The sequence below is a fragment of the Dromiciops gliroides genome, chromosome 4 (genome assembly GCF_019393635.1).
Source record: "Dromiciops gliroides isolate mDroGli1 chromosome 4, mDroGli1.pri, whole genome shotgun sequence".
In the NCBI taxonomy this organism is placed as follows: Eukaryota; Metazoa; Chordata; class Mammalia; order Microbiotheria; family Microbiotheriidae; genus Dromiciops; species Dromiciops gliroides.
In genome coordinates this window covers 462,736,636-462,763,404 of record NC_057864.1, presented here as the reverse complement: position 1 = coordinate 462,763,404, position 26,769 = coordinate 462,736,636, and the positions used below count along the sequence as shown (strand labels likewise).

The 26,769-nt window shown below is 46.4% G+C and overlaps 2 protein-coding genes across 5 annotated transcripts in view; one reads left to right on the top strand and one right to left on the bottom strand.

Moving 5' to 3' along the window:
- Positions 1–17,764, bottom strand: part of PIPOX (pipecolic acid and sarcosine oxidase) — a 98,660-nt gene extending 80,896 nt beyond the window's left edge. Inside the window, exon 1 of one of the 3 annotated variants that reach the window (XM_043999900.1) lies at positions 17,615–17,764. In XM_043999900.1, the coding sequence (XP_043855835.1) occupies positions 17,615–17,763 (149 nt within the window). In that variant the 5' untranslated portion in view covers position 17,764. The remainder of the gene's footprint in view (positions 1–17,614) is intronic. The other 2 variants (XM_043999904.1, XM_043999903.1) reach the window with 2 other exon arrangements.
- SEZ6 (seizure related 6 homolog) overlaps positions 17,013–26,769 on the top strand; it is an 83,537-nt gene continuing 73,780 nt past the window's right edge. For both annotated transcript variants that reach the window (XM_043999899.1, XM_043999898.1), the window contains exon 1: positions 17,013–17,263. In XM_043999899.1, coding sequence (XP_043855834.1) covers positions 17,209–17,263 — 55 coding nt within the window. In that variant the 5' untranslated portion in view covers positions 17,013–17,208. The remainder of the gene's footprint in view (positions 17,264–26,769) is intronic.

The window sequence follows — 26,769 nt, the reverse complement described above, 5'->3', positions numbered from 1 at the left end:
CAAACATAAAGTACAATGGTAGTGATGCATACATGGGAGACACACATGGCCAAGGCAACTCACAACTACAGAAATGAAAGACCTCGAAGTCCTCTCTCTTTGGAGAGTCATCACAAATTTCACCTCTGAGTTTGGCAGTTCTGTTTCATGGGTTGCTTGGCTGGGTTTGCTCTTTATAGGGAAAAATCTATCTCTCTGGACAAGTCAGTGCTAAGTGCTATGACTGATAGGTAGATGGGGAACTAGAGGAGAGAGAAATCCCCTTGTACTCCACCTCAGGAACATCAGCCCAAAATTCCTCTGAGCTTTGGCCTCTAGCTATATAGATCACCTTAACTATTTAAAGCCCCCAAATTACCTAGGAAGTAATTTGTTTCCTCATTCACTCACCTTTGTTCCCTTCTTAATTCCATCCTCCAACATTTAAATCTGGTCATGAGTAACTGCATTCTATGACTAATCAACTGTTTTGAGGGAAGGAATTCTCTTTCTCCTCTCTTACAATAATAATGTTAAAAATAATAACAGCAGCAGCAGCAACAATGGGAAAGAAAAGCTTTCAAAATATAGCCAGCAGAAGAAATCAAAATCATGTGGGAACAGAATGAAGCACACATCATCCTTATCATCCTATTTGCTACTAGAATTATACCCAGGATGCTTTCAGTAAACCTCTATAGCACTGCATTTATTAAGCTATTATTCTTCAATTGAACAAGTCAGTGGAACATTAAACATAAACAAATAATATCAGGATAGCAGCTTGACCCAGGGCTATTTCTATCTGTATTTCATTAAACAAGATGATGATGATGGTGGTGGTGGTGACGATTATGATGATGAGTCTGCATATATTTTTCTACATCTATACCTTGAGTTACTCAAAAGATAGGTTCCTAAAAAGTCACAACCAATTAAACTTCCATTTAATCAAATAAGAAGGTTAGACCTATGGTCTATCCCTAGGGTCCCTTCTAACTTTAACAATCTATGAATTTTAATGTACTTAAGGAGCCTCTGTTACTTCAATACTTCCAAGATCTGTAACTTTATTTGGATGGACATTCCTTTCACCAACACAGATCACAACTCAACCCCTACCCTATCCCCATCACTTAGAAGATGATCTCTGTGAGTTTCTATGACTAAAAAATTCATCCCCCTGCTGGCATTGTGATGATAAGCCTCTAAGACTTATCTAAGATGATCCTCGAGCATCAGATACACACAAAGTCCATTCTGGACCTATGTTCAAAGCCTTTTCTAGCCAGAAATCCTCAATGGTACAGTGTCTGAGAACCCAAGATCACTTCTGTACCTTTCAAAAGCATCAGGATGAATATTGCAAGAGAGGAAGGGAAGGAAATTCACTGAGAATCTTTTTTGTCAAATGAATATCAGCATCTTGTTCTAGACACAATGATTCCAAGAAACCATCCTGGGACAAAGTCAATGTCTAACAATCAAGGAAAAGTCTGAATAAATTGTAGTACATGAATGTGAGGGAATATTATTACTCTGTAAGAAATAGTGACTATGAAGAATTCAGAGAAGCATGGGAAGACAGATGAACTGATACAAAATGAAGCAAGGAGAACAAGGAAAACCATCTACCAAATGACATGGAAATAGAACAAAAAAATTAAACTGACCATTATGTGATTATAATGTTCAAGATTGACCCTGGAGAAGGATTGAGAAAGTATATTTCCTTCCCTTCTTTGCTGAAGTGAGGGACTATCGGAGTGGAATGATTAATAATAACAGCAACAACAATAATAATAGCTGTCATTTCTATAGCACTTTAAAGGTTTCAAAGTATTGTACATGTATTATCTCATTTGACCTTCATAACAACCCTGTGAGGTGTAGGTGCTGGTATCACCCCCACTTTGCAAATAAGGAGACTGAGCAGCTAAACAGGATTCGAATGCAGGTTTTCCTAACTCCAACACTCTGTTGGATATTTTAATATTGCAAGTTGTATATGCATCAGAAACCGTTGACATGTTGGTTGGTTTTGCTGAAATGCTTTGTTCTCTCTTTCTTTTCTTGTCCATTGTTACCAAAGATGGCTCGATGGGTAGAGGAGAAGGAAGGGATATATTTGGAAAAGAAGGTGAAGGTGATGTCAAAACAAAAGACATCAATCAAAATAATTTTAAAAAGAAAATCCCTACACTTCATGATGCTTCCAGCAGTGGCCAGGCATGGAATCAGCATCGTCCAGTGGCTTGAGCAGTCCTGTTAGCAGAAGGACACTTATACTCCTCCATCAGTTGCCCCCAGACTCCCTCAAGTAGGGCATTCCAACCAGTCAAGAAGGTTTAAGACATTCTCAAAAGACTCATTCCAGCCCAAGCTAGTCACTCCCCCTCATTGATTCAGGGAAGGAACTTCAGAGGAGAGATATAGGAGACTCATCCTATTTCCCAGGCTCACCCCATCCTGTGACCCAGCTGCCCCCATCACACAGTCATCAATGTAACTTGTCCCAAGCCCCAGAGCCATATCAGAAGCCTTTGCTCCCAGACAGATGTACTTTATGTAAGTTTAAGTGCTGGAAATATTGAGTTCAGAGTACTTTATTTCTAGGGCACTCTATATTTCGCTAGGATTATCACCTTCTTTTTTTCCTCTTCTTCTCCCAGTTATTATTCTGGACCTGATCCAGGCCAAGCTGCCTTGATCACTAAGGTAGATACAAGAGCTGGGAGTCTTACCATAAGATTGTCCTTGGGTGAAGGGGAAAAAGTTTCATTCAATGCTCAGTTCACAGGGACCACTTCCTCTTGATTCTTGCCCCCCCTCCAGTTTTAAGTGCCCTCCAACCACCAATTACTATGCATTGGTTTTGTATGTGTTCTACATTCACTTATTTAAGAGCAGGGTAGGACAAAGGAAAGGGCATTGGCTATGGAGTCAGACAATAAGAGTTCAAATCCTGCCTGTTACATATCTCCTGTGTGACCTTGGGTACTCAACCTTTCTGAGACTCAGTTTCCCCATTGTGAAAATGAGAGTGTTGGCCTAGGTAGCCTCAATGTACATACCTGTTGTACCCTGCCAGGGTGAGGGAGGTGCTCCTTGAGGGCAGGAACTATTTCATTTTTTTCTCTTCCTATTCCCAGCACCTAGCACAGTGCATGGCACATAATAAATGCTTGTTGAATTGAATTAAATTGAAGGGTGGGGCAGCTAGGTAGCACAGTGGATAGAGCACCGGCCCTGGAGTCAGGAGGACCTGAGTTCAAATCCAGCCTCAGACACTTGACACTTACTAGCTGTGTGACCCTGGGCAAGTCACTTAACCCTCATAGCCCAACCAAAAAAAAAAAAAATTGAAGGGAGAGGAGTGAGGGTGGTGCGGGAGAAAGTGTTAGTGTCATCAATAAGACCCAGGTTCAAATCAGATTTCTGACACCTACTATCTGTGTGATACTGAGCAAGACATTTGATTTCTTAATTTCCTCATCAGTAAAATGAGGGACTTTTACTAAATGGCCTTTAAGTTCCCTTCCAGTTCTAAATCTAAAATCCAATGAATACCCCCCCCAGGTCTCAGTTTCTTCATCTATAAAATGGGTAATTACCTCACAAGATTACTGTGAGGATCCAATGAGATAACACATGGTAGGGGCACCTGCGTGTCGAAGAGGATAGAGCACTAGTCCTGCAATCAGGAGGACCTGAGTTCAAAGCTGACCTCATATGCTTACTAGCTGTGTGACCCTGGGCAAGTCACTTAACCCTGTTGCCTTTTAAAAAGAAAAGAGAAACATAATGCATGGTGAATGTTTTGTAAGCCTTAAGGGGCTATCTAAATGTCACTTATTTTTGTCCAGTTTTTATTAATACCCTTACCACCAAAAAAGGACATTTCTACCTTCTACTAAGTCAATCAGAAACCCAAAAGCCCTGAAAAGAGTCAGTTCATTAGTCAAAAAGTGCAATCCAGGTAGGCAGGAGACCCCCTTAGGAACATGGAGACAGGTCTTGGGTTTCATTGTTCCCAGGGAGAGGCCAAGTCATTTCAGCCCAATATAAAAGGTGCTAGGTTGCTTGGAAGAGAAGGCAGTCTAACCTTTACCCCAGGGTGGAAAAGTTCCAGTGTATCTGGACATTAGACAAATGAGATGCAAATTAATATGCAAATATAGTGAGTCACCAACTTAGGCCTTTTTTTTGTAATAAGGTAGCTAGCACCTTCTGTCAGTTTCCCCAGGAGCCAAGTAGACTTTCCTTGGCCCCATTCTGAAGCTTGGGGTCTGTGCCCCTGCTTCTCGGCAGGTGATTCAACCTTTCTGATTTGGCTTCCTCCCCTAATGATCCTAGCCTCTACCTCAGAGGCTTGTGAAAATCCAAGGAAGTAAGATATGTAAACTGCTAGGTAAATGTTAGCTATTGCTATCATCCTCATCCATAGAATGGCCAAATGGTCCTCTCTGATGCTCACTGATGTCCCTCTCAGCCTCCAGCCTCCACACTAGCCAATTCTGGGCCTGGAATTCACTCCTTCCTTGCCTGGGACACAGAGAATCCTCTCTTTAAGGGGAAGGCAGGAATCATCTTCTGTCTCAAGCCTTTCCTGATCACCCTAATTGCTACTGCTCTTCCTTCCAAATTGCCTGGCACTTAACTACTTTGTATGTCTGTATGTATACAGGCATGTATATGTCCATACACGTGAGTGTACATATCTATGTGTGCGTATGTATTATGTACTTAAAACACATGTGTATAAACATATTCCTATACATGTATACATATAATACATTATCTATAATTATATTCTTCAACATATAATTATATATCTATATTATACATTATATGCATATAATTATATGTTTATAGTGTGTGTTATATAATATAATTATATATTTATATTCTATAACATAATTATGTGTTTATAGTTTATGTTCTATAATATAATTCTATACTTATGTTGTACATGACAGTAACTTACCTTTATGTTTAATGCCTGCTTCATTAGAACTCCAGCTCATTCTAAGTGAGGAGTGTTTCATTCTTTTTATTTGTATCCCCATCCCTACTCCCTACCCTTGCCTAGCACAGTGTGATAGTAATCAATTAATAAAGACTTATGGATCGATCGATTGACTGAACTTCATCTATTCCAGACAGACAGGATCTCTTCAAGAAATCATAAAATAAGAGATTTAGAACAGGAGAAACAGTGGTGAGAAATGGATAGGGCAATGGACTTGGAATTACTAAGATGTGGGTTCAAATCTCACCTCAAACATTTGCTAGCCATAAGTCTATGGGAAAGGTTTTTATCTGGGCTGGACTACATGGTCTTGAATGTTACTTCCTATTTGAAATCTTAATTCCAAGACTTCAGAAGGGCAGCTAGGTAGCTCACTGGATAGAGCACTGAGTCTAGAGTCAGAGTCTTTCTGAGTTCAAATCCACCTCAGACACTTACTAGCTGTGTGACCCTGGGCAAGTCACTTTACCCAGTTTGCCTCAGTTTCCTCATCTGTCAGATTAGCTGGAGAAGGAAATGGCAAACCACTCCAGTGTTTCTGACAAGAAAACTCTATATGGGGTTACAAAGAGTTGGGGCACGACTGATCAACAACAAAGACTTCAGAGATTATCTAGTCTAACCTACTCTTTTTAGAAAAGAAGTAATGGAAGAAGTCCCAAGAGCTAGTGATTTGCCTAAGGAGTCAGTGACAGAGCAGTTCAATTGGAACCAGACTACAGGCCATTAAGTGTTTGAGGCTCTTTCTAGAAGTTGAAAGGGAGAAGGGCAGAGTCCCTTGGAAGCTGAGTGATAATACCACCCAGGGAGGCAAAGAGGAGAAGTAGGGGAGTACCATAGAAAGAATACTGGACTCCAAATCCAAAGGACCTAGGGGGCAGCTAGGTGGCACAGTGGATGAAGCACCAGCCTTGGATTCAGGAGGACCTGAGTTCAAATCCAGACTCAGACACTTGACACTTACCAGCTATATGACCCTGGGCAAGTCACTTAACCCTCATTGCCTTGCCCCCCCCCCAAAAAAAATCCAAAGGACCTGGCTTCACATTCTGATTCTGACACTTAGTACTTGAGACCTTGGACAAGCCCCTTACTTTCTCTAGACCTCAGTTTCATCACCTGTAAAATAAGGAGGTTGGTCTAAATGGGTAGTCTCTAAGGTCTCTTTCTAGCTCGAAACCCAAAGTCCAGGAATTTATTTTCTTCTTCTTCTTCTTCTTCTTCTTCTTCTTCTTCTTCTTCTTCTTCTTCTTCTTCTTCTTCTTCTTCTTCTTCTTCTTCTTCTTCTTCTCCTCCTCCTCCTCCTCCTCCTCCTCCTCCTCCTCCTCCTCCTCCTCCTCCTCCTCCTTCTCCTCCTCCTCCTCCTCCTCCTCCTCCTCCTCCTCCTCCTCCTCCTCCTCCTCCTCCTCCTCCTCCTCCTCCTCCTCCTCCTCCTCCTCCTCCAATTAGGGTTAAGTGACTTGTCCAGGGTCACATAGCTAGTAAGTGTCAAGTGTCTGAGGTCAGATTTGAACTCAGGTCCTCCTGACTCCAGGGCCCGTGCTCTATCTACTGCGCCACCTAGCTGCCCCATTATTTTCTTTTAAAATATTTTGTTAACTGTATTTCAATATAACTGGTTTCCCCTGTAATTTTATGTATTCTATTTTATGCATTCAAAATCACTGTTCTGAGAAGGGGTCCATTGGCTTGCCAAAGGCTCATGGGGCATAAAAGAGGTGAAGAAACCCTGCTCTTAATACATAATATGTTAATATATTATAATTATATATTAATACATCTTATAATATATTAATATATGATCCCATGATAGATATCAAGGGGATGGCAATCTGGAAACAAGGTTGTGGGCTTTTAGACTAGAGGAGCCTGGGCATATTTTTAGGCACAGAGGAATTGAGAAGGCATGGAGGGGTGGGGGGACGATCCCTATCACAAGATTCCAAGAATCATGTAAGCTGGACCCACAGGCCAATCTTCCTGCTTGTTCCTGAGTTGGTCCTCTTGGGCCCCAGCCCATCACCTCTACACAGGCCTCCCCCTAGGAATTGCCAACTGAGGCTGCAAGCAAACACCATGTGGCTGCTGGGGATGGTAATTACCTTGTGTTTGTTGAGCCGTATTTGCATTTGTCTGTCATTTAACTTTCCTCTCTTGCCTTCAGTCAGGCTAGGGAATGGGCCTTTCCTCTTGATTGTTTGTTTTTGCTGTCAGACGCTCGGTGTCCGATTGGAAGGCTCTCAAAGAGCCTCCTTCATCAGCAGTCGGAGTCTGCACCCTGGGATCTCCGCCCCCATCCCTAGGCTGCTCCCCATATGGAAATCATCTGACCGCTGCCATCACCGTCATCATCATCGACCAAAAGTTCTGTCCCAAGTCTTCCCATCACAGCTTTCGCCAAGCTCGTGACATTAAACATTTATGGAGGTTGTGGAGGATCAAAGCCTTGGCTCCAGCCTCAGCTGGGACTGGTGGGAGGGCTGGAGGGCTCCTTCCTGTTTGGAGAATGAAAACATCCCATTCCCAATCTATTCACTGGACTGATTAGAAAGGCTGGACCTGTCTCCGTTTTTTGCTCTGGGGAGAAAGATGGGCTCCCTCCATTGCCAGATCCTTGCTGCTGGAGCACAAATCCAGCACCCACAGCAAGCTAGGCTCGGTGGAATCAATGCCTCTTATTCTATGAAGAAGCAGGACCCCTTCTCCTGCCCACGGCCATAACTAGAAAATCTGGGCCCTGGGGTCATGGGAGAGAAGAAGAGCAGGAGGGAAGGGAAAGAGGGAGGAGGGAAAAAGGAAGGAAGGAAGGAAGGAAGGAAGGAAGGAAGGAAGGAAGGAAGGAAGGAAGGAAGGAAGGAAGGAAGGAAGGAAGGAAGGAAAGAAGGAAGGAAGGAGGGAAGGAAGGAAAAAAGGAATGTAAGGAGTAAAAAAGGAAGGAAGAAAAGAAAATAGGAGGGAAGAGGGAAGAAAGGAAGGAAGGTAGGAAGCAAGGAAGGGAGGGATGAAACAAGCATTTATTAAGCACTTACTGTGTGCCAGGCACTGTGGTGCCTTGGCCGCTGGCTGGCACAGCAGGTAGATTACTGATCGTCAGCAGTGAAGAACTGAGTTAAAATCCAACCCCAACTTACAAGCTATGTGCCCCTGGAAAGTCACTTAACCTCTGCTTGCCTCAGTTGTCTTCTCAACTCAAAAATGGGGATAATAATAGCATCTGTATCACCAAGTTGTTATTATCAAATGAGATGAGCACTTGGCATAGTACCTGGCACATCATAATGCTTATTCCCTTCCCTTTCTCCACCCCCCCAAGAGAAAAAAAAAAGATAGCCTTGCCCTCAGGAAGCTTATGCTCTAATTGTGGAGGAGTGGGGACATAACAGACAAAAGGAAGCTTTAAAAGGTGGAGCCCAGGGCAGCTAGGTGGCACAGTGGATAAGGCACCTGCCCTGGAGTCAAGAGTACCTGAGTTCAAATCCGGCCTCAGACATTTAACACTTACTAGCTGTGTGACCCTGGGCAAGTCACTTAACCCCAATTGCCTCGCTAAAAAAAAAAAAAAAAAAGGTGGAGCCCAAATGAAGGGGCCAGTCAGAGGCAAAGTCAGGAGGGAAATAGAGTCTGGATGGTCAGGAGTTCTCCACAAAAATGGGGGCCCCAAGAGGGGTTCACCAAAGGAGAAGGCAACAGGCCCATCTAGGAGAAGTGGTTGGATGTACTGGAGAGAGGAGGCCAGGATGGGACAGCAATTGATACATTGTGTTAAAGTCTGGAAATCCAGGGAAAGAAGCAGTGTGACACAATGGGGGGAAATGGTGAATTTGAAGTCAAAGGACCTGAGTTCAAATCTCTGTCACTTACTACTACTAGGGTGGCCTTGGGCAAGACATTTAACCTCTCTGGTCTCAGTTTCCTTATTTGCAAAAAGAAGTCTCTAAAACTATGAAAACATAGCCTTGAGAAAGCAGTATGAAATATGCTCTCGAATCAAAATTTTAAGAGGTTCCAAAGGAACCTCAGGATCACACAGGTAGAAAGGATTTAAAGTAGAATTCGTACTGAGGCCTATCTGACTTCAAATCTGGCACTTCTCATGATATCCTGCCCTCTCTCAGATGATGTATAGGTCAGGAAGTATGCCCCCCTTGTAGAATGGGGACAGGGAAAGACCTCTTCTCTGGAGCTGCCTATATTCTGTGTAAGAAACTGAGGGTCAGCTCTCTTTGTCTTCCAGCTTCCAACATCCCTCCCCCTTGCAAAGGACATACTTGCAAGCTCTCCTGGAGGACAGTCATTTCCTCTCACTCTCGTTGGGAAAGCATGTGTCAGATTGAAATGGGAGCTGAGAATGAGTTCTCAGTGTACCTGGAGTCCAAGCACTGACAGGCTAAGGCTTGGTGATTGAGAAAGCAGGGTATGCTGGGAGTTAGATTAGGCTTTATTGCACTCTCTGGGGGGGGGGGCTTCTGTATGTGATCTATGCACCACAAAGCCATTTGGAAGACCCTTTCTCCTCTTCCCTTTGCCTCCAAGCCCTGATATATTCTTTTTTTTTTTTTTTTTTTTTTGTGAGGCAATTGGGGTTAAGTGACTTGCCCAGGGTCACACAGCTAGTAAGTGTTAAGTGTCTGAGGCCGGATTTGAACTCAGGTATTCCTGACTCCAGGGCCGGTGCCCTATCCACTGCACCATCTAGCTGCCCCAATATATTCTTAATACTACCAACTGTTTGGTGTTACCCAAGGCTGAACTTACTGGAAGTGTTCTTCAAAAGAAAGACCATTGTTTTGGAAGTCGAAGAATTGTTCAATCTTGGCTCTACTATTTATTACCTCTGTGGCCCTTGGGCAAGACACTTAACCTCTCTTAGACTCAGGTTTTTGAGGTTTCTTCTAGATCTTTTCTGTGATCTTAGCAACAAGGAATTGGAGTCAGAAGACCTGCAATTGAATCCTTCCTCAGACACTTATTAGTCACTTAAGCTCTATTCCTCAGTTTTGACATCTGTAAAATGGAGGTAATAATTGGACCTACTTCCCAGGGTTATTGTGAGAATCAAAGATGATCCATAGGAGCTTTGAAAATGGACCTATAAATGCTAGTTATTATTATCTTGTTAATTTACTTCTTTGGGCCTCAGTTTCCTCAAATTGGATCTCATGGTCTCCAAGCTCCCATCTATACTCCTACAAGGGTCAATAGATAGAGGAATCAATCATCTGCCTTGTGTGATTTAAGATGCACAAAGTAGGGGCATCTCTAGACAAAAATTGTATCTTCTCTTTGGCTGTCCAGATGTCTGAAACTCCTCCATTAGGGAATCATGCCTTTGGTTCCTCAAGACTTCTCAGCTAAGGTGAAAATATCCCCATGGAAACGTTAACATCAGAAGTATATCAGACAACATTTTTATAAAGGTTAGGAGCCAGTTACCTGAGCAAGTCTCACACTCCAAGTCCCCAGCAATATGGTCCCTTCCAATCTCCTTTTACCTTCATTCCTGAGCTTCAGAACACATGGTTTCATTTTACAAATGAGGAAACAGAGGCCCAGAGAAGTTAAGATGGTTCTTACATAATTATACAGGCATTAAGCTTCAGAGTCAGGATTCAAACACAGATATTCTGATTTCAGATCCAGCATGGCCCAAACACACATAAAAGCACTTAGCACAGTGCCTGTCATGTAGTGGGTGTTATATAAATGCTTATTCCCTTCCTTTCCTTTCTTTAGATATGTGAATGTTATTCTCCTTGCCTGAAGAACAATCCCTCTCACCTATCAAAAGTCTTCCTATCCTTCAATGCCTACCTGTCTACCTTCTCCATGAAGGCTTCCTTGACTAACCCCAGCTGGAGGTGATCTTGACTTCCCCTGAAATGCCATGGTTCTCATTGTGTACGCCTCTTGTGTGTTACTTATTTTTTTTTAGTGAGGCAATTGGGGTTAAGTGACTTACCCAGGGTCACACAGCTAGTAAGTGTTAAGTGTCTTAGGCCGGATTTGAACTCAGGTCCTCCTGACTCCAGGGCCAGTGTTCTATCCACTGCGCCACCTAGCTGCCTCTTGTGTGTTACTTATAATACTGCTGTGATGGTGCTTGTTGCCTAGCAGAGATCCGCTGAAGGGCAAAGTTGTCTGCTTTCCACACTGTAGATTCCCTACAGTGTCAAGCAAGAAGCATCACGCACAGTGGGTTTTGTGGTTTGTTTGGGTGATTTGGGAATGCAGGAAGCACCAGTGAGAAACCCTCTCCATGTAGATGCCTGCCTCATTGGTAATTTATAATCTTAAAGATTTGCCATGGAGTGAGAATTTAAATGATTTGCCCAAGGTCACACAGTCAATATGTGTCAGCGGAGGATTTGAACCCACAGCTTCCTGACTACCAGGGCAGCTCTCTGACTACCACAGCCCGCTCACCATCCCCTGCCTGGAGTGCTCTCCCTTCTCACCATCACTGCAGGATCCTTCATTTTCTTCAAAACTCCGCTCAAGCATGGTCTTCTACACGAAGCCTTTTCTGACTCACACCCCACTCAGTCTCCCCAAAATGCCTTATATTCATTCACTCTGTGTATATTTATATATGTACTTGTTGTCTCATCTACTAGAATGTATGGTTCTTGGGGTTAAGGACTTTCATTTTTGTCTTTCCAGCTCATAGTAGGTGTTTAATAAATGCCTTTTTAATTGATTCGTTGCTTGGCTTCTCGGTTAGTTGGGTGGGTGTCTCTCAAACAGCAGGTACTCAATAAACATGTACTGATGATAGCAGATCAGGTGCTTGATGAAGAGAGGCAAATAAAGGGGAGTGAGAGCGCATACTAAAAACTTTGCCTACAGGACCCTGCTACTAAATCCTCACCTGCCACTAAGATGTCTGTCACCTGTCCAGATCCCAGGAAACCCTGAGACACTCAAGCACCACTTCATGCTCAACTGAGAGCCCCTAACATGGAGGTTAGTAGAGGTAGAAGATGGAGTCAGTCACAGTCATTCAAAAGAGAAGGGCACCCCCAGGGGGACTACAATTCCCACCATACAGTGCAAACCCTGATTGCCTACCTCAGGGCAGAGCATTGCATTCTGGATCTTGTAGTCTTTACTGACACTGACACCCACCCACCCCCACCCAGAGAGTCCTAGCCTAGAATTGCCAGTAGAGAGAGCATGTTTTCCAAAGTCTCCTCTCATCTTCCTTACCCCCAGCAGCAGAGACCAGCCTGGCAGGGATCCTGCCTGCCTGGAGAGCCCTGCATCACTACTCCCACCCTCCAGCCCTCCATTACTCATCACTACCCAAGCAGTCACCACCACCACCATCACCTCCCTGTGACTCACCTTCCTCTGCCCAAACAGGCTTTCCTATACTCGAGTCTCTAGAAGATCAAAAGAGATCTGTCCCGATGAATCTTCATGAAAGAAAGCATCTTCAAGATATTCTCTCATCTTCTCTCAACTGTAACCCATCTGTATTACCCCTCCATTCCTCTTTCCCCATCTCTTTTCTTTCCTTTTCCATTTTTATAGTGTGAAGTGCAATCCTAGGGCAGGGTTTGAATTCCGAGCTCTAGTTCTGTCTGACCTTGGGCAGGTGATTTAATCTCTCTGGAACTCAGTTTCCTCATCTGTAAAATGAGGGAATCAGATTAGATACTCTCTAATGTCTCTTCCGGCTCAAAATCCTATGACGCATAAAATGTTAGAGCTGGAAGGGACGTTAGGGAGCATCTAGTTTAAGACCCTTGCTTGACAGATGAAGCTCTGTCCTCTCCATCTCTGTCTTGCTTTCTCTTGCCCTCTCTTTCTGGAGTCTGTTTTTCTCTCCCCCTCCCAGCTGCCCCCCCACCCTCATGCTTTCTGTCTCCTTTTTCTTTCCTCCTTTAAGTGACTGTCCAGAAATCATCTCCCAACGTCTCCCTTGGCTAATTCTACACGCCACCTGCCTGCTGCATGGAATTCTTTATCGCTGTTAAAGCAGCTCCCCTGAGCCACAAAGGGGGAGAGGAAGATGATCTGGAGAAATTGACTGAGTGGGATGGATGGTATGGGGGTCGGAAGCTGCCAAAGGACATTCAGAATAAAGGAGTTTCTAGAAATGTGGCGGCAATCTCTGAGAAGTGCTTCTAAGTCAGGGCCAATAGTGGGGGGAGGGGAAAGGGGACACCAAAGTCCTTTCCTCTCGGCTATAAAACAAATCCACCTTAATCCAGCCAGTGGAAAAGGCAAGTCTCTCTCCTCAGAATTCGAGTCTCATATTTCCAAATTCCAATTACATTTGTTCACCTAGATGTTAAACCATAAGCCCAACCTTAATGTGCCCCAAACAGAATTCATCAGTTCCTCCCCTTCTCATCAATCTATCCCTTTCCCCCCAATTTCTCTACTTCTGCCACAACCCTCCCAGTCACTCAGACTGGAAACCTCAGGATCATCTTGGACCCTCTCCTTCACCCCAGTTATCCAAAATCATTCACCAAGTCCTGTTGATGCCCCCTCTGAAATGTTTTCCACATAGCCACTCCTTTTCAATCCTATTGATACTACTGTGATTTACTCTCATCTCTTATCTAAAGTATTGTAATAGCCTTCCATTAAGTCTCATTCTTCACACTACTACTTTTGTGATCTTGAGGCAGCAGGGAAGAACATATAGCAATGACTCTGAATTCAAATCCCACTTCTCATGCTTACTACTGGTGTAGCCTTTGGAAAAATATTTACCCTTCCTAAGACCCTGTAAAATGAGGAGACTTCACTAGATGGCTTCTAAATAGAATATACTCCTATTTGAGGAAAATGAAGCCCAGAAAGATGAAATAACAGGGGCAAGTTAACACAGAAAGTAGGGGCAGCTAGGTGGCACAGTGGATAAAGGACTGGCCCTGGACTCAGGAGGACCTGAGTTCAAATCCAGCCTCAGACACTTGACACTTACTAGCTGTGTGACCCTGGGCAAGTCACTTAACCCTCATTGCCCCGCCAAAAAAAATTTAAATTAAAAAAAAAAAACACAGAAAGTAACTATCAGAGGCAGAAAGTTGAACTATGTCCCCTCTTTCAATTCTTTGTCCTATACCGGGAAGGCATGATATAACGATAGAGCTATACACCCTTTTGTTCAAAAGTGACTGGAATCATGGACATGTGTTTGATGTCCATGTGTGTGCTGGAGCCAGCTCGAACCAGTTCAAGAGAGCCAACTGGTACATTTTCAGTGTGAGCACTAAAACATCCAAAATTGGTGAATGCTACAAATCAGTGATTGATTTATTGCTTTGCTGATTTTCTAGACTTAGAAAAGTAATGGAGATAATACAGATTAAATTTAAAAGTGTATTGTATGTTTGTATAAAAAAATTTTAGAGTCTTTTATTAAACATTTATCAATATATACATGGTTAGTCTCATATTTGTCAGAGACTTGGACTATCAGATATGGAGCATTGCCCATAGGCTTCTTCCCCCAATTCATAGTCCCAATTCAAAGGCCCATGAATCTCCTGTGCTATAACTTTATATTACAAGAACAGGACCATGGAGGTGCAGCTAGGTGGTGCAGTGGATAAAGCACAGGCCCTGGATTCAGGAGGACCTGAGTTCAAATCCAGCCTCAGACTAGCTATGTGACCCTGGGCAAGTAACTTAACCCTCATTGCCCCACAAAAAAATACTATGCCCTCATCTGTGAAATGGAGATAATGATGGCTGAAATACCTACCTTCCACCTAGGGTGGTTGGGAAGCTCAGCAGAAATAATTCATGTAAAGTGCTTTGTAAATTCGAAAGCAATATAGTGTCCCAAAAAATTTAGTTATTATTAAAGCTTTAATAGCTTAAAGCTTACACTAAGACTTTTGGGACAACCTATAAAAATGTCAGTTATGATGGTGATTATTATATCCTGATGCCTTAGCTTGGTCACCATGGTAATGTCTGGCTATTGCTCCTCAGCCCCAGTGACTTCCTGACCTTTTCTTATCACTCTGCTTCATCGATTGAATTCTCTGACTCCCTTCTAGGTCACCCTCCAACCCTCCATATGAGGCTAGTGTGGTTCCAGTGGAGTCTAGTAAAGAGTAGGTCACCTGAGTTTGAGAAAATATCTCATGACTCATCTTCCTGAGTTCAAGGCCTCAGACACTGGCTGGGTGACCCTGGGCAAGTTACTTAACCCTGTTTGCCTCAGTTTCCCCATCTGTCAAATGAACTGGAGAAGGAAATGGCAAACCACTCCAGTACCTTTGCCAAGAAAATCCCAAATGGGGTTACAGAAAGTTAGACACAACTGAAAAACAGTTGAACAACAGTAATAGTGGTATGGTAATAGCAGCAGCATTAGTAATAGCAATTAAGCATGAATATGTGAAAAGAGTATGAGATTTGGAGTCTAAAGACTTAGATTTAAATCTCAGTTCCAGGGGGCAGCTAGGTGGCTTAGTGGATAAAGCACTGGCCCTGAATTCAGAAGGACCTGACTTCAAATCTGGCCTCAGACACTTGACACTTACTAGCTGTGTGATCTCGGGCAAGTCACTTAACTCTCATTGCCCCACAAAAAATAATAATAATAATAAATTTTAAAATCTCAGTTCTACCACTCACTACCAATGTAACCTTAGATAAATCATTTAAACTTTTTGGGTCTTTGTTTCCTCATCTTTAAAATGAGGGATGAGTCTAAGATTTCAAGGTCCTTTTCAGCTCTAAATCTGTTATGTTAGGAAATCACTTTTGAAAAGCAGCCTGTTGTAGTAGATAGAGAGGGAGCCTCAGACCTAGAAAGACCTAGGTTCCGATACATGCTTGGACATGTGACCCTGGTCAAGTTATTTAATATCTCAGTGGTCTAGGTAACTTCCCAAGACTATAATTTGCAAAGATACTGGTCTGCAACTCCTCCCCTGGGAGTTAGTTCCCTATACCAATGAAATCACAGATTCAGGCTGTATGCCTGTCACTATGCACTCCTATTTCTATAACACTTTAAGGTTTAGCCAGAACTTTCTTTGACACAACCCTGTGAGATAAGAACTAAAAGTGTTATTAGCCTCATTTTACAGATGAGGAAACTGAGGCTTGGAGATGTACAGTAGAACAGAAGCAGTGATTCCCATTGCCCACAAAACTATTCCAGGTTAGGGACTCAAGTTGGAGATGCAGGCTCTTGTCTCTAGCTGGGCAGGGCCTTAACCAGGTTGCTGCCTGCCAAGTAAAGAATGTGTCTCCTCAACACGGATTCCACTGGCTTTTAACTATAATATAAGGATAATTAAGCTTTTCTGTGAGCACAGTTTGCTGCTGATGCAGCTGCCTGGAGCCTTGGCATTTATTGAGCGCAAAGTAATAATTTATTGTCCTTTTGTAAGCTCAAAAGCCATCTTCATTATCAGCCAAGATGGGAGCTGCCACAAGGGTACTAGTGCCCCTGCCAATTGCCTCTGCAAATGGAGGTGCTGGACAGAGCACCCTTCTCCACCCAAAGCCCCTGGCAGGAAAACGTGGCTGTCCATTTCCTTCTCTCACACTATTGGGTCATAAGATTTAGACCTGGAAAGGACCTGAGAGATCTAATCCAAGCTTTTGACAGAAGAGGAAACTGAGGCCCCCAAAATTAAATGTCTTGCCTTACAGTCGCACAGCTATTAAGTAATAGAAGTGCATTTGTATTTCTGCTCTGAATTAAAAATCCCAGATGCCCCCCCATCCCCACCCTCTACTCCCATTCCTATGCCATAGGGCAACCAGTAGGTCCTGGATGAGGCAGTGGGAGGACATGGGTGGGGAAGGGGATGACTTGTTCACCCCACATTAGCTGAATATTCTCCTCCACTCAACGCTGTGAAGATGTTTGGGGCCGGTGTCCCTAACTCCCAGGCCCTCCACATACACACATCCCCTATCTTCACTAGCTTTCTCGCGCGCCTTTCCTCGTGTCATTACGGTAAGCTGTCGACTCCCCCCTCCTCCCTACCACCATCACCACCTCTCCAGCGATCCCCAGCGCCGACGATAGGCGCTGGCCCTGGTGCTGATTCCGTCAGGCGCTGGAGGCAGCAGCAGCGGCGGCGGCAGCCCCGGCTCCTCTCTCCCAGCAAGCCAGACCTGGGAGTCTCTTCTCCACCCCGTTTTCTACAGAGCCTACTCCCCTCCCTGTCGCGGGCAAGGGGCAGCGGGCAGCCGAGGTCAGCATCATGCGCTCCCCTGGCATCATCCTCTTCCCCTCGTTCTTGGCGCTTCTGGCTCACGGTAAGCAAACCCAGGCGTCCCGAAGGCTCTTGGGGCTGGGGAGAGGGGAGCGGGCATCCTAGGCTAGGGCAGGCGAGGCAGCAGGGGGGACTTTTCAAGCGTTGTTTCTCCCAGCGCTCTCCGAGGCTCAGGAAAGCGCCCCCCGGGCTGCTTCTCTTAAGCCGCCAGCCTTGGAGCGGGGGATTGGAGAACTGAGGCGGGAAGACGGCCGGCTGCCCTTCTCCCGCCGCCTCCTCCCGAGCCAAGACCTCGCATTTAATCATTTTCATGAATCAGAGATGGGTCTGCTGCAATTCGTCACGCCACCCTCCCCCTTCAACTCTCCACCCCCCCAGCCACCCTACTCCCTACCTTTCCCCCTCTCTGGCCGTAGAAACGGGGGATTGAGCCATGCTGGACTTAGAGGGATTCCAGGAAGAGAGACCGCTTGCGTTCTCCCCTAAACCTCTGGCGCCAAACTTCAGCTCCGACTTTAGCATCCCGAACCCTCTCCAGTCCATACTGCGGAGGTGTGTGTGTGTGTGTGTGTGTGTGTGTGTGTGTGTGTGTATGGGGGCGGGCGGGGAGAAGCTCTAGAGGGGTCCTGGTGGCACGTCCTCCCTCCACCCCAGCTCACTGCGATCCAGAAAAGAAACACATCAGTCTTCCGAGCCGCCACCACCGTACTCCCCCCACCCCGTTCCTCATCTTCCTCCCATCTGCCCAGAAGCTCTCCCGAGAAGAGGGGGAGGCGGGAGTGTGTTCTGAAAGAAAGCTCTTGGGCAGGAAGACCAAGAAAGATTGAGAGTAAGGAATGGAGGAAAGTGGCGCCGGGCTTCCGACCCCCCGACCCCCACCCCCTTCCCACCACCATCCCCACCTCCACACCAGGGCTCCCCATAGAAGATCCTGGGACTGAAGATGCTAAGAAAGATCGGGACGAGTCCCGAGCGGCTGGGGGAATCTCGCCTCTTTAAAGTCCCCTCGTAACATACACATACATATGCTCACCTCACGGTGCCCCTTTTTCCCTTCACGTCTACACCTCATGCCCCCTCCCTCCTCCCCTCCCGGTTCCGCTCTCCCGGGTATGGGAGCAACCCCTGCTGCATACAAATGGGAGAAGTCTCCCTCTGGCTCCTAACACCCTTTCTGCTCTTTTCCCGCCCAGTCAATACTCCCCTTCCCCTCGTATGTCCTAAAAGACAGGGTCCAGGAGAGTGGCATCCCTCCCCCCCATCACACACACACACACACACACACACACACACACACACACACACACACACAAAACCACTGGAACCCAGGCCTCTTTAAAGTTAGCTTTCAACGTGAAGGTGCTGGCATGGGGCGGGAAGGGAACTACCCTGCCCAGCAGAGAAAAGAATTAAGAGGTTTTCTGGAGACGAAGGGAAGGGAAGAGTCAGCTTCATTTCTGATTAATCTCTTAATCCACCTGCTAATCCCTCCCAGACCGCTTTCCCATCAGAGTCCACAGACACCTGAGTCTTCTCCCCAGCAACTCCGGGAGAGGGCGCGAGGGCCGGGGAACCCAAGGAGCAGTGTAGATGGAGCGGTAGGGTTTGGGAGAGGAAGGGGGAGATGGTGTTTGTCAACACGGGCCGGCTCTTGAGAGTCCTGAGCACCATCCGTCACCCACTTGGTTGGTTAAAAGGAGAGGGAGCGTCTGACTGGGCCCTTCGGGGCACAAAGAATCTGGAGCTTTGTGGTAGGGAGAAATCAGGGCGTACCCGGGAAAGCCCAACCCTATTAGACTGGGACCACTAGCGGGCAGGTTTGGTTCTTTGGGGGACGTGGGAGAGTGATAAAGCGTTCGGTGCGGGCTTTGGTAGGACGCGAAAGCGGTGGCAAAAGTGGGCAGCGGCCCAGACTGAAGAGCGAAAGCTTCTCTGCTGTGTAGCCTTGGAGAAGGCGTGTCTTCGCAGGACCTCTGGCTCTAGCTCGCACGCATACACCTTCTCCGGGGTGGGTAAATCGTCCCATACAGCCGCCCAGCCCCTTTGAGGTACAACAGGCCCGCTGGCTCCCCGCTATTACACTAGTAACCTCAGTATTCCCTGCCAGCCCTGGCTTTTTCCCGCTCACCCGGGCTACGATGACCGATCTGCTAAGAAGACTCGGCCCCTGGACAGGAGTGGGCGGGGGAGGAGGGACTCCCGCTTTGTCCCTCCACCCTACTACCATTATACCGCATCCCACCCACGCCCACTTTAGGGGGGGCCTGGCATCCTGATCCTCGCATCTCGTGGCCGGCCCCCAGCCTTCCCGAGCGCCACGTTCTCCCGAGCTCTCTTCCTCAAACTGCTACCCGCCCCCTACCCTGGCAGCGGCTGAACGACAGCGGTTGTGTGCCTCAGGCGCGTGTGTGTCTGTGTGTCCCTCCGAGGGTGAGCTGGTCTTGGTCCTGCTATGTTGGAGAACCTCCGCGATCTGAGTGTGTGTGTGTGTGTGTGTGTGTGTGTGCGCGCGCGCGCGCGCGCGCGTCCATTTGTCCCCCTGAGCTTATGCGTCCTGTATCCCTCTCCAGACTCTTCCTGGAATCGATCCCTGGTCCATTCCTGCCCCCTTTCTGGTTTTTCAAAGATGGACAAGCGTGATCGAACCTCAAAATTCCCTCCATCCCAGCTGCACTTTCTGCTCCTCGGCACCTCCAATGCCTGCGGGACACAGTGGGTCGTTGGAGGGTGTTCGAAGAGAGTGGAGCAGGGCTCGGATCTAGGGTTAACGTCCAGTAAGAAGATGTGCTAGCCAGAGAAAAGAAGCTAGGTGTCTTCAGGTCTACATCTCCAGCTCGGGGAAATGGAAAAAAGAGAGGAGGGACGGTGGGGCGGCTCGGAAAGCCTTCGGTTAGTTCCAACACGTTCCAGGAGGCTTTCTTTCTAGGTTAGGGGACTCGGGGTTCTTATTAACTGAGATTGCTTATTTTCCGGGGTTTGGCCAGCTTGGAGGCGGCCAGAAAAGCGCGGAGTCAGCGCTCCAACCTCTCCATCCCTTCTCATTAGGCCTTTAAATAGTCGAGTGGGGGATTCTGTCGTGCTGACTTTTGATTTTGGGTTAATGTGACTTTTGCTGAGCCGTCTGTCCTACCCGCGGGCGGGGCTCGGACGGCTCTGATCCCAGCTGAGTCCAGACTTTCTGGGCTTCCACTTCATTCCCCAACCCTCTCTTTCCTCCGGTCTTTGCGTGAGCCATTCCCACAGTAGGTCAGACAGGACTGGATAAGAAATTAAACCCCGGTGAAGCCTTCACATTCGCTCCCCGACGATGTGGCTGTATCTCCAGCCACCCTTCCTTACAAAGGATCTTAGGATAAGACCATTGGATCAGATAGGACCTCAGAGACCATGTAGTCCAACGCCCTTCTTTTACAGAAAGGAAATTTGAGGCCCACAGAGGAAAAGTTACTCTCCCATGTTCCTTCAACTAGGAAATACGAGTCACTTATAGATTTGGGGAAGACGGTTCTTAACCTGAGGTCCATGAACTTGGTTTAAAAAATATATTTTGAGATCTGTGTTGCAACATAACTGGTTTCCTTTGTAAGCCTATGTATTTTGTTCTATGCATTTAAAAAATATGATTCTGAGAAGGGGCCCATAGGCTTCACCAAGCTGCCAAAGGGGGCTATGACACACAAAAAATTCTAAGAATCCTGTTTAGAATGTAGAAGGGAACACCTTGGGGGCAAGGAAAACTGGAAGCATCAATTGTTCAGTCGTGTCTGAGTGTTTGTGACCCCATTTGGGGTTTTCTTGGCAAAGATACTGGAGTGGTTTGTAGTTTCCTTTTCTAGCTCATTTCACTGATGAGGAAACTGAGGCAAACAGGATTAAGTGACTTGTCTAGGGTCACACAGCTAGGAAGTGTCTGAGGCCGGATTTGAATTCAAATCTTCCTGACTCCAGGCCCAGGGCTCTATCCACTAGATAGCCCTATGCCACCTCCCTGCCCCTTCAGGGCAAGGACGGTTCCCTTTTTGACTCATGTCCCCATGTAATAAGCGTTTCATAAATGCTTTTTAATTGAAAAAGGTGGGATTCGAAGTCCTTTAAGCTATATACCCAGAGACTTCCACCAAGCGCCTTGTTTTGGGGTCTCTCCCGTCGCGCCTTGGGATGAGCAAAGCCTTAGAGAGCAAAGCGGAAAAAAAAACCCAAGGGGGCAAGCTCCGGATAGGCCACGCCGGGAGCTCTCCAGGAGCCTAGGACGCAGTCCTCGCGTCCACCCCACGGGCGCCCTGCCCTCAGCTTTAGGGGGGAGTAATAAGGGGGAGAGAGCTCTGCAGGTGGGGAGGCGCTGGCGCCCGAGTGCCTGCTGCGTTGGTGTAATGATTTTTAATGAGCAATTACCTTTAGTCATTCTCCTAATTTCTGAATATCAATAAAGTTAATTAAACTCTGTGTGTGCGTATGTGTTTCTTTTGTGAGGAGCAGAGGTAGCCCCACGGAGCTGACAGGGAATTCGCTACGGGGGTTGGGGGCCGGGCTCCTAAAGCCAGCTACCAGCCAGTCCCTCTCAGGGTGACCTTGGCGGAGGAACTTCACCCTCTTTGGGCACCCCTTTTCTCAGTGGATGCCTCTGTGTATTGCGGAGGCGGAGGGGCAGGGGGAGAGAGAAGGAGCATTGCACCGTATTCCCAGATAGTAAAATTAACAGCAGAAAAGAATCTTAGTGGTAATCTAGTCCAACCCTAGTTTCAAAACTGAGGAACTGGCCCAGAGAGGTTGAATGTTTGCCCAAGGGCACACAGCAAATAGCAGCATCCAGACTAGAGCCCGTGTCCTATCATTCAGAAGCCACTCCTCTTTCTGTTTCAGCAGACCAGCGAGTAACTCCAAGCTTAGAAAACCTGGGGTCTCCGAGATGAGCCCTGGGGAGACCCGGCTGTTAGTGGCTCACCTCCCAGATGTTGGAAGTTAAGGCCTGAAGCTAAGGGTGTCTTCCTTAGGTTTGGAGCTCAGGAGCCTCTTGACCCCCTCACCCCCTTCTCTTTGGGCACGGTGCTGAAAGGGTTAAATGCTCTATATTGGCCTGTCACAAAGCCCGATAGTAATTGCAGGTTTTCACGAACAACTAGTAACCTACTGGAAGATTCCCGAACAATCCCAGTACTCTGGGACCTGAGGGTCTAAGGATTCCCCCCCCCCCCCAGAGCTTGCCATTGTTACCTTAGGTGGGGGGATCCTTAGTCTAACATTTGGAAAATGAGAAAGATGTAGGTGAAAAAAGTTCCAGACATAGAAATTGGTGCGTTTAGGATGGAAAGGTTGGGGGAGGGAAGGTTTCATCCCTGAGGAGGATTTCAGAAGAAAGCTTGGGGAGATGGGATCTGAACTGCACCCTCAAGGAATGCAGGGCCAACTAAAGGAGGCTAAGCACCCTGGCAGAAGAGGAGCAGAGGATGGGGAGGGGGGACCCTAGATGGATAAGGACAGGGATTCAGGGACATTGAAAAGAAAGTAGCAGAATCTGAATGGGGCACTGGGGTGAAAGGAGAAAAGGAGCTAAGGGGAGAATTACAGTAGCTAAGAGGAATCAACACTGGTGAGATAGTCTAACCATTTAAAAAAAAAAAGAACTCTGCCAAAAGTAGATGTAAATGAGTAATGTAGCGGCACCAGCAGCCTGGATGCTCCTTGGTCTGCTTCTCCCACCCCTTTCGGGACCTGGGTCCCGTCAGGGCTGGGCACTGGAGTGTGTGGGCTGCCTGGCCTCCTGGGACCCATTCTTGTGGTTGGGTTTAGGCATCGGTGGGCAGAAAGCTCCCGGAGGGGACTCCAGCACCTGCTCACGCTCAGCATCAGCAGCTCTGTCATCTGTGCTTAATGGAGAGAAAGGAGTTGTGTTGGTAATCTACTTAATTAGAAGCCAGGGCTCCCACTGTTCTCTTGGAGTCAGTCCCCCCTCCTTCCATAGTGTCTAGGGAAAGTAAGCAGCCCAAATTCCAACTCTTCTTCTCTTCTCCTCTCTTCTCTCCCCTCCCACCCACAAAAGGCACTGCCTCTCCATCTTCCTTCTATCATCAAATATCAATATCTCTCTCTCTCTCTCTCTCTCTCTCTCTCTCTCTGCAACCCAGGGCCTCCTCCCAGAGCTTTATGGTTGGGCTCAATTAGGGAGAGGAGTGGTCATCCTGGAGGTGGGGAACAAGGGAAAGGTCTGAGCAGAGTGGCTATTGAATGACTGCACTGTTTCCCCCCGAGTTAGTTGTCCCCTTCAAACCTCAGTTGCCCCAAAGGACACTACAAGGGTGAGGCCTGAGGAGCCTGAGATTATTCTTCTGAAGTTATTACTCTTTTTTAAAATAATATTTTTTTTAGTGAGGCAATTGGGGTTAAGTGACTTGCCCAGGGTCACACAGCTAGTAAGTGTTAAGTGTCTGAGGCCGGATTTGAACTCAGGTACTCCTGACTCCAGGGCCGGTGCTCTATCCACTGCGCCACCTAGCTGCCCCAAATATTAAACATTTTGGTTTTTTTGTTTTGTTTTGTTTTTTTGCAGGCAATGGGAGGTTAAGTGACTTGCCCAGGGTCACACAGCTAGTAAGTGTCAAGTGTCTGAGGCCCGATTTGAACTCAGGTACTCCTGAATTCAGGGCCAGTGCTTTAACCACTGCGCCATCTAGCTGCCCCAAACATTTTTATTTATAGTTTTGGGTTCTAATTTTTATCCTTTCCCTCCCTCCTCTTCCCCCTCCCTAAGGCAGAAAACAATCAGAAATAGGTTATACATGTGTGATTATGCAAAATGTTACCATATTTGTCAAAGTCATTATTCTTATGAATTATCAGTGAACTGGCTGGGACTGCAGAGACCTGGTTTCTAGTCTCCCCTTCTAGAAGGTAAGCTCCTTGAAGGCAGGAACCATTTTTTTTTGCTTTGCTTTGTATCCCAAGCACTTAGCACAGTACCTGAAACACAGTAAGTGCTTAATAAGTGGAGGGTTTTTAAATGAATGAATTGATGTTAACTAGAAATAATAATGGCATCTCTTTGAGCCTTAGTTTACTCATGTATAAAATGAAGGGATCAAACTAGATGATCTCTGAGGTCTCTTCCAGCCCTGTGAAGTTCAGGGACTTATTCTAAATCTGCCAGGAAAGCAGGCGGGTTTGGAATAGGAGCCTGGTGATGCCCTGACTCCCACCCAACTCAAACCCTTCAGGCCCTTAGCCCCTTTGGCTGAGCCCTGCTTCTTGTACTGTCCTTAGGGATGGCAGAGTACCTCCCACACCCTCTTCCCACACACACCATTTATCAATAAACTACCTGCCTTCAACAGTGAGACAGCAAATATAAGAGCTTAAAGGGGCAGGAATAGCAAGCCCCATCCTAGTTTTCCACTCTTGGGAATCCTCCGTTGATCTCAAAGAATTGAACTTATTCTCCAGAACCTAGGGGGTGGAGAGCTACCAGTGCTGTTGACTTTGATAAGAAAGGTTGGAATCTCCAAGGTGAATGGGGATCTAGACAGCATGTTCTAGTGGAGTGACCCCTGGATCTGAAGTCAGAGAATCTGAGCTGGAAGCCCAGAGCCACCGCTACTACCTGTGTAACCCAGGGCAAGATGACCTGGCAGCCCAGAGCCCTTATGACCACAGATGACTGCTCAGGTCCCCTCCATACTAGATCCTATGATTCTCCAAAGGCAGCCAGAGCAAGATCGAGATTGAGGCAAGCATAGTAAAGGTAGCGGGGAAAGGCAGGGAAAGCGTCCAATTCTAGGATCCAGGCAGAAGTTTGGAAAGGATCTGGGCAGAATATTTATAGCTAACATTTATATGGCACTTTAAGGTTTGCAAAATGCTTTACATATGTTATCTCATGATCCTCACAACAACCCTGTGAGGTAAGTAGAATTATTATCCACATTTTACAGATGAGAAAATTGGCGCAAAATGAGGTGAAGTGACTCATCCAGGGTCACACAGATAGTATCTAAGGCAAGATTTGAACTTAGGTCTTTGTACATCAAGGCCAGAACTCTGTCTACGGTGCCACCTACCTTTCCTGTAGACTTTGTCTAGGGATCGTAGATTTAAAGCTGTAAAGGAATATCAGACGTGACCTAGTTCAACACCCTCATTTTATAGATGAGGATGCTAAGGACCAGAGAAGACAAGTAACCTTTCCAAGGCTGTACAGATAGTAAATGACAGAGTTAAGATTTGAACCCAGGTCCTCTGATTCTGACACCTGTGCCTTACTTAGAGACATCTGGAGGGGCCAGAATTGAGGGAAAGAGTTACAGAGAACCCAGTATGGACTGAAGGAAAATTACAACAGTGATTCAATCAGAGAGCAAGGCACTGTGCTCTTAGCCACTGAGGAGCAAGACTAAGTGTTTGCCCTCAAGGGGGCTACCATCTACCAAGAGAGATAAGTTGTACACACATAACTAATACCCAGCAGAATATGATGACTGCCTTAAGATAGAACAAATGGCAGTCATTCCTTGAGTGTGTATATTGCTTTATGCTTTACCACAGTGCTTTTGCATACATTATCTCATCTGACAGCCTGTACCCAGAAATGAGGCTCTCTGCTCCACTCTTAGGTGGAGAAAATGAGAACCATTGGGAGAACGATGACCATACTCTCTCTGACCTTCCACAAAGCCCACTTTATTCCCGGTCCGTCCCTTACTCCACATGGTACTGTAAATTGAGAGCCATCTAGCCCCGCCCCGACCCCAGCTTTACACATGAAGAAACTGGAGCCTGGATAGGTTAAGTGATCTGCCCAAGGTCACACAGTAAGTTGAGCTGTGCTCAGTTTGCTTCCCTTGGATCCCAACTGGCAAGTGTGTAACCCACGTCCTGGGGGAGAGGGATACTCTCCTTCCTGGATAGAATGGGAAGTCAAGGTGCCTAGGTTCTGGCTAATAGCATTCATCATAATTCCAGGCTTAGCCTCCAGAGCATGAGACCAAGCCTGACATTCTCCCTCCCCAAGGAGATGCCTTAGCTCTTTAACTATGACCTCCAAAGACCTCAAGTGAGTTGTCTCTTCTCCTGACTGAATCCCACACAGAACCAAAGGACCCCAGGAGAAACAGGCTCCAATAATTCTATCACCTGTGACAGTAAGCCACCCGTTAGTCCTCATGTCTAACCTGAGTCTCTTCTGCTGGAGTTGGTTCGTTTCCTCTTAGGCAGACCAGTGTCAAAGTTGGACACGAGGACCTTCTTCCTACAGAAAGCAACCCTCCCTATTCCAAACCTTGGAATGTTGGGAAAGAACATCATCCTAGGAGTTAGGAAACCTGGGATCAACACCAAGCTCTGCCTCCAAATTCTCCCAGTGAACTAGGGTAAATCCATTCTTTGCCCCCTCTTTAAGGTTCAGTCTTTCTCTGTGTAATAAAGGGGTTGAACTAGTTGACCCTTAATGTTCCTGCTAGCCAGAAGAGGCTGTGGTTTCTCTCCATCCCTCTCTTGCCCAGACAACAGAGCCCCCAACCACTTAGCTATCTCTAGCTGTACTCCCCCACCACCACCACCTTC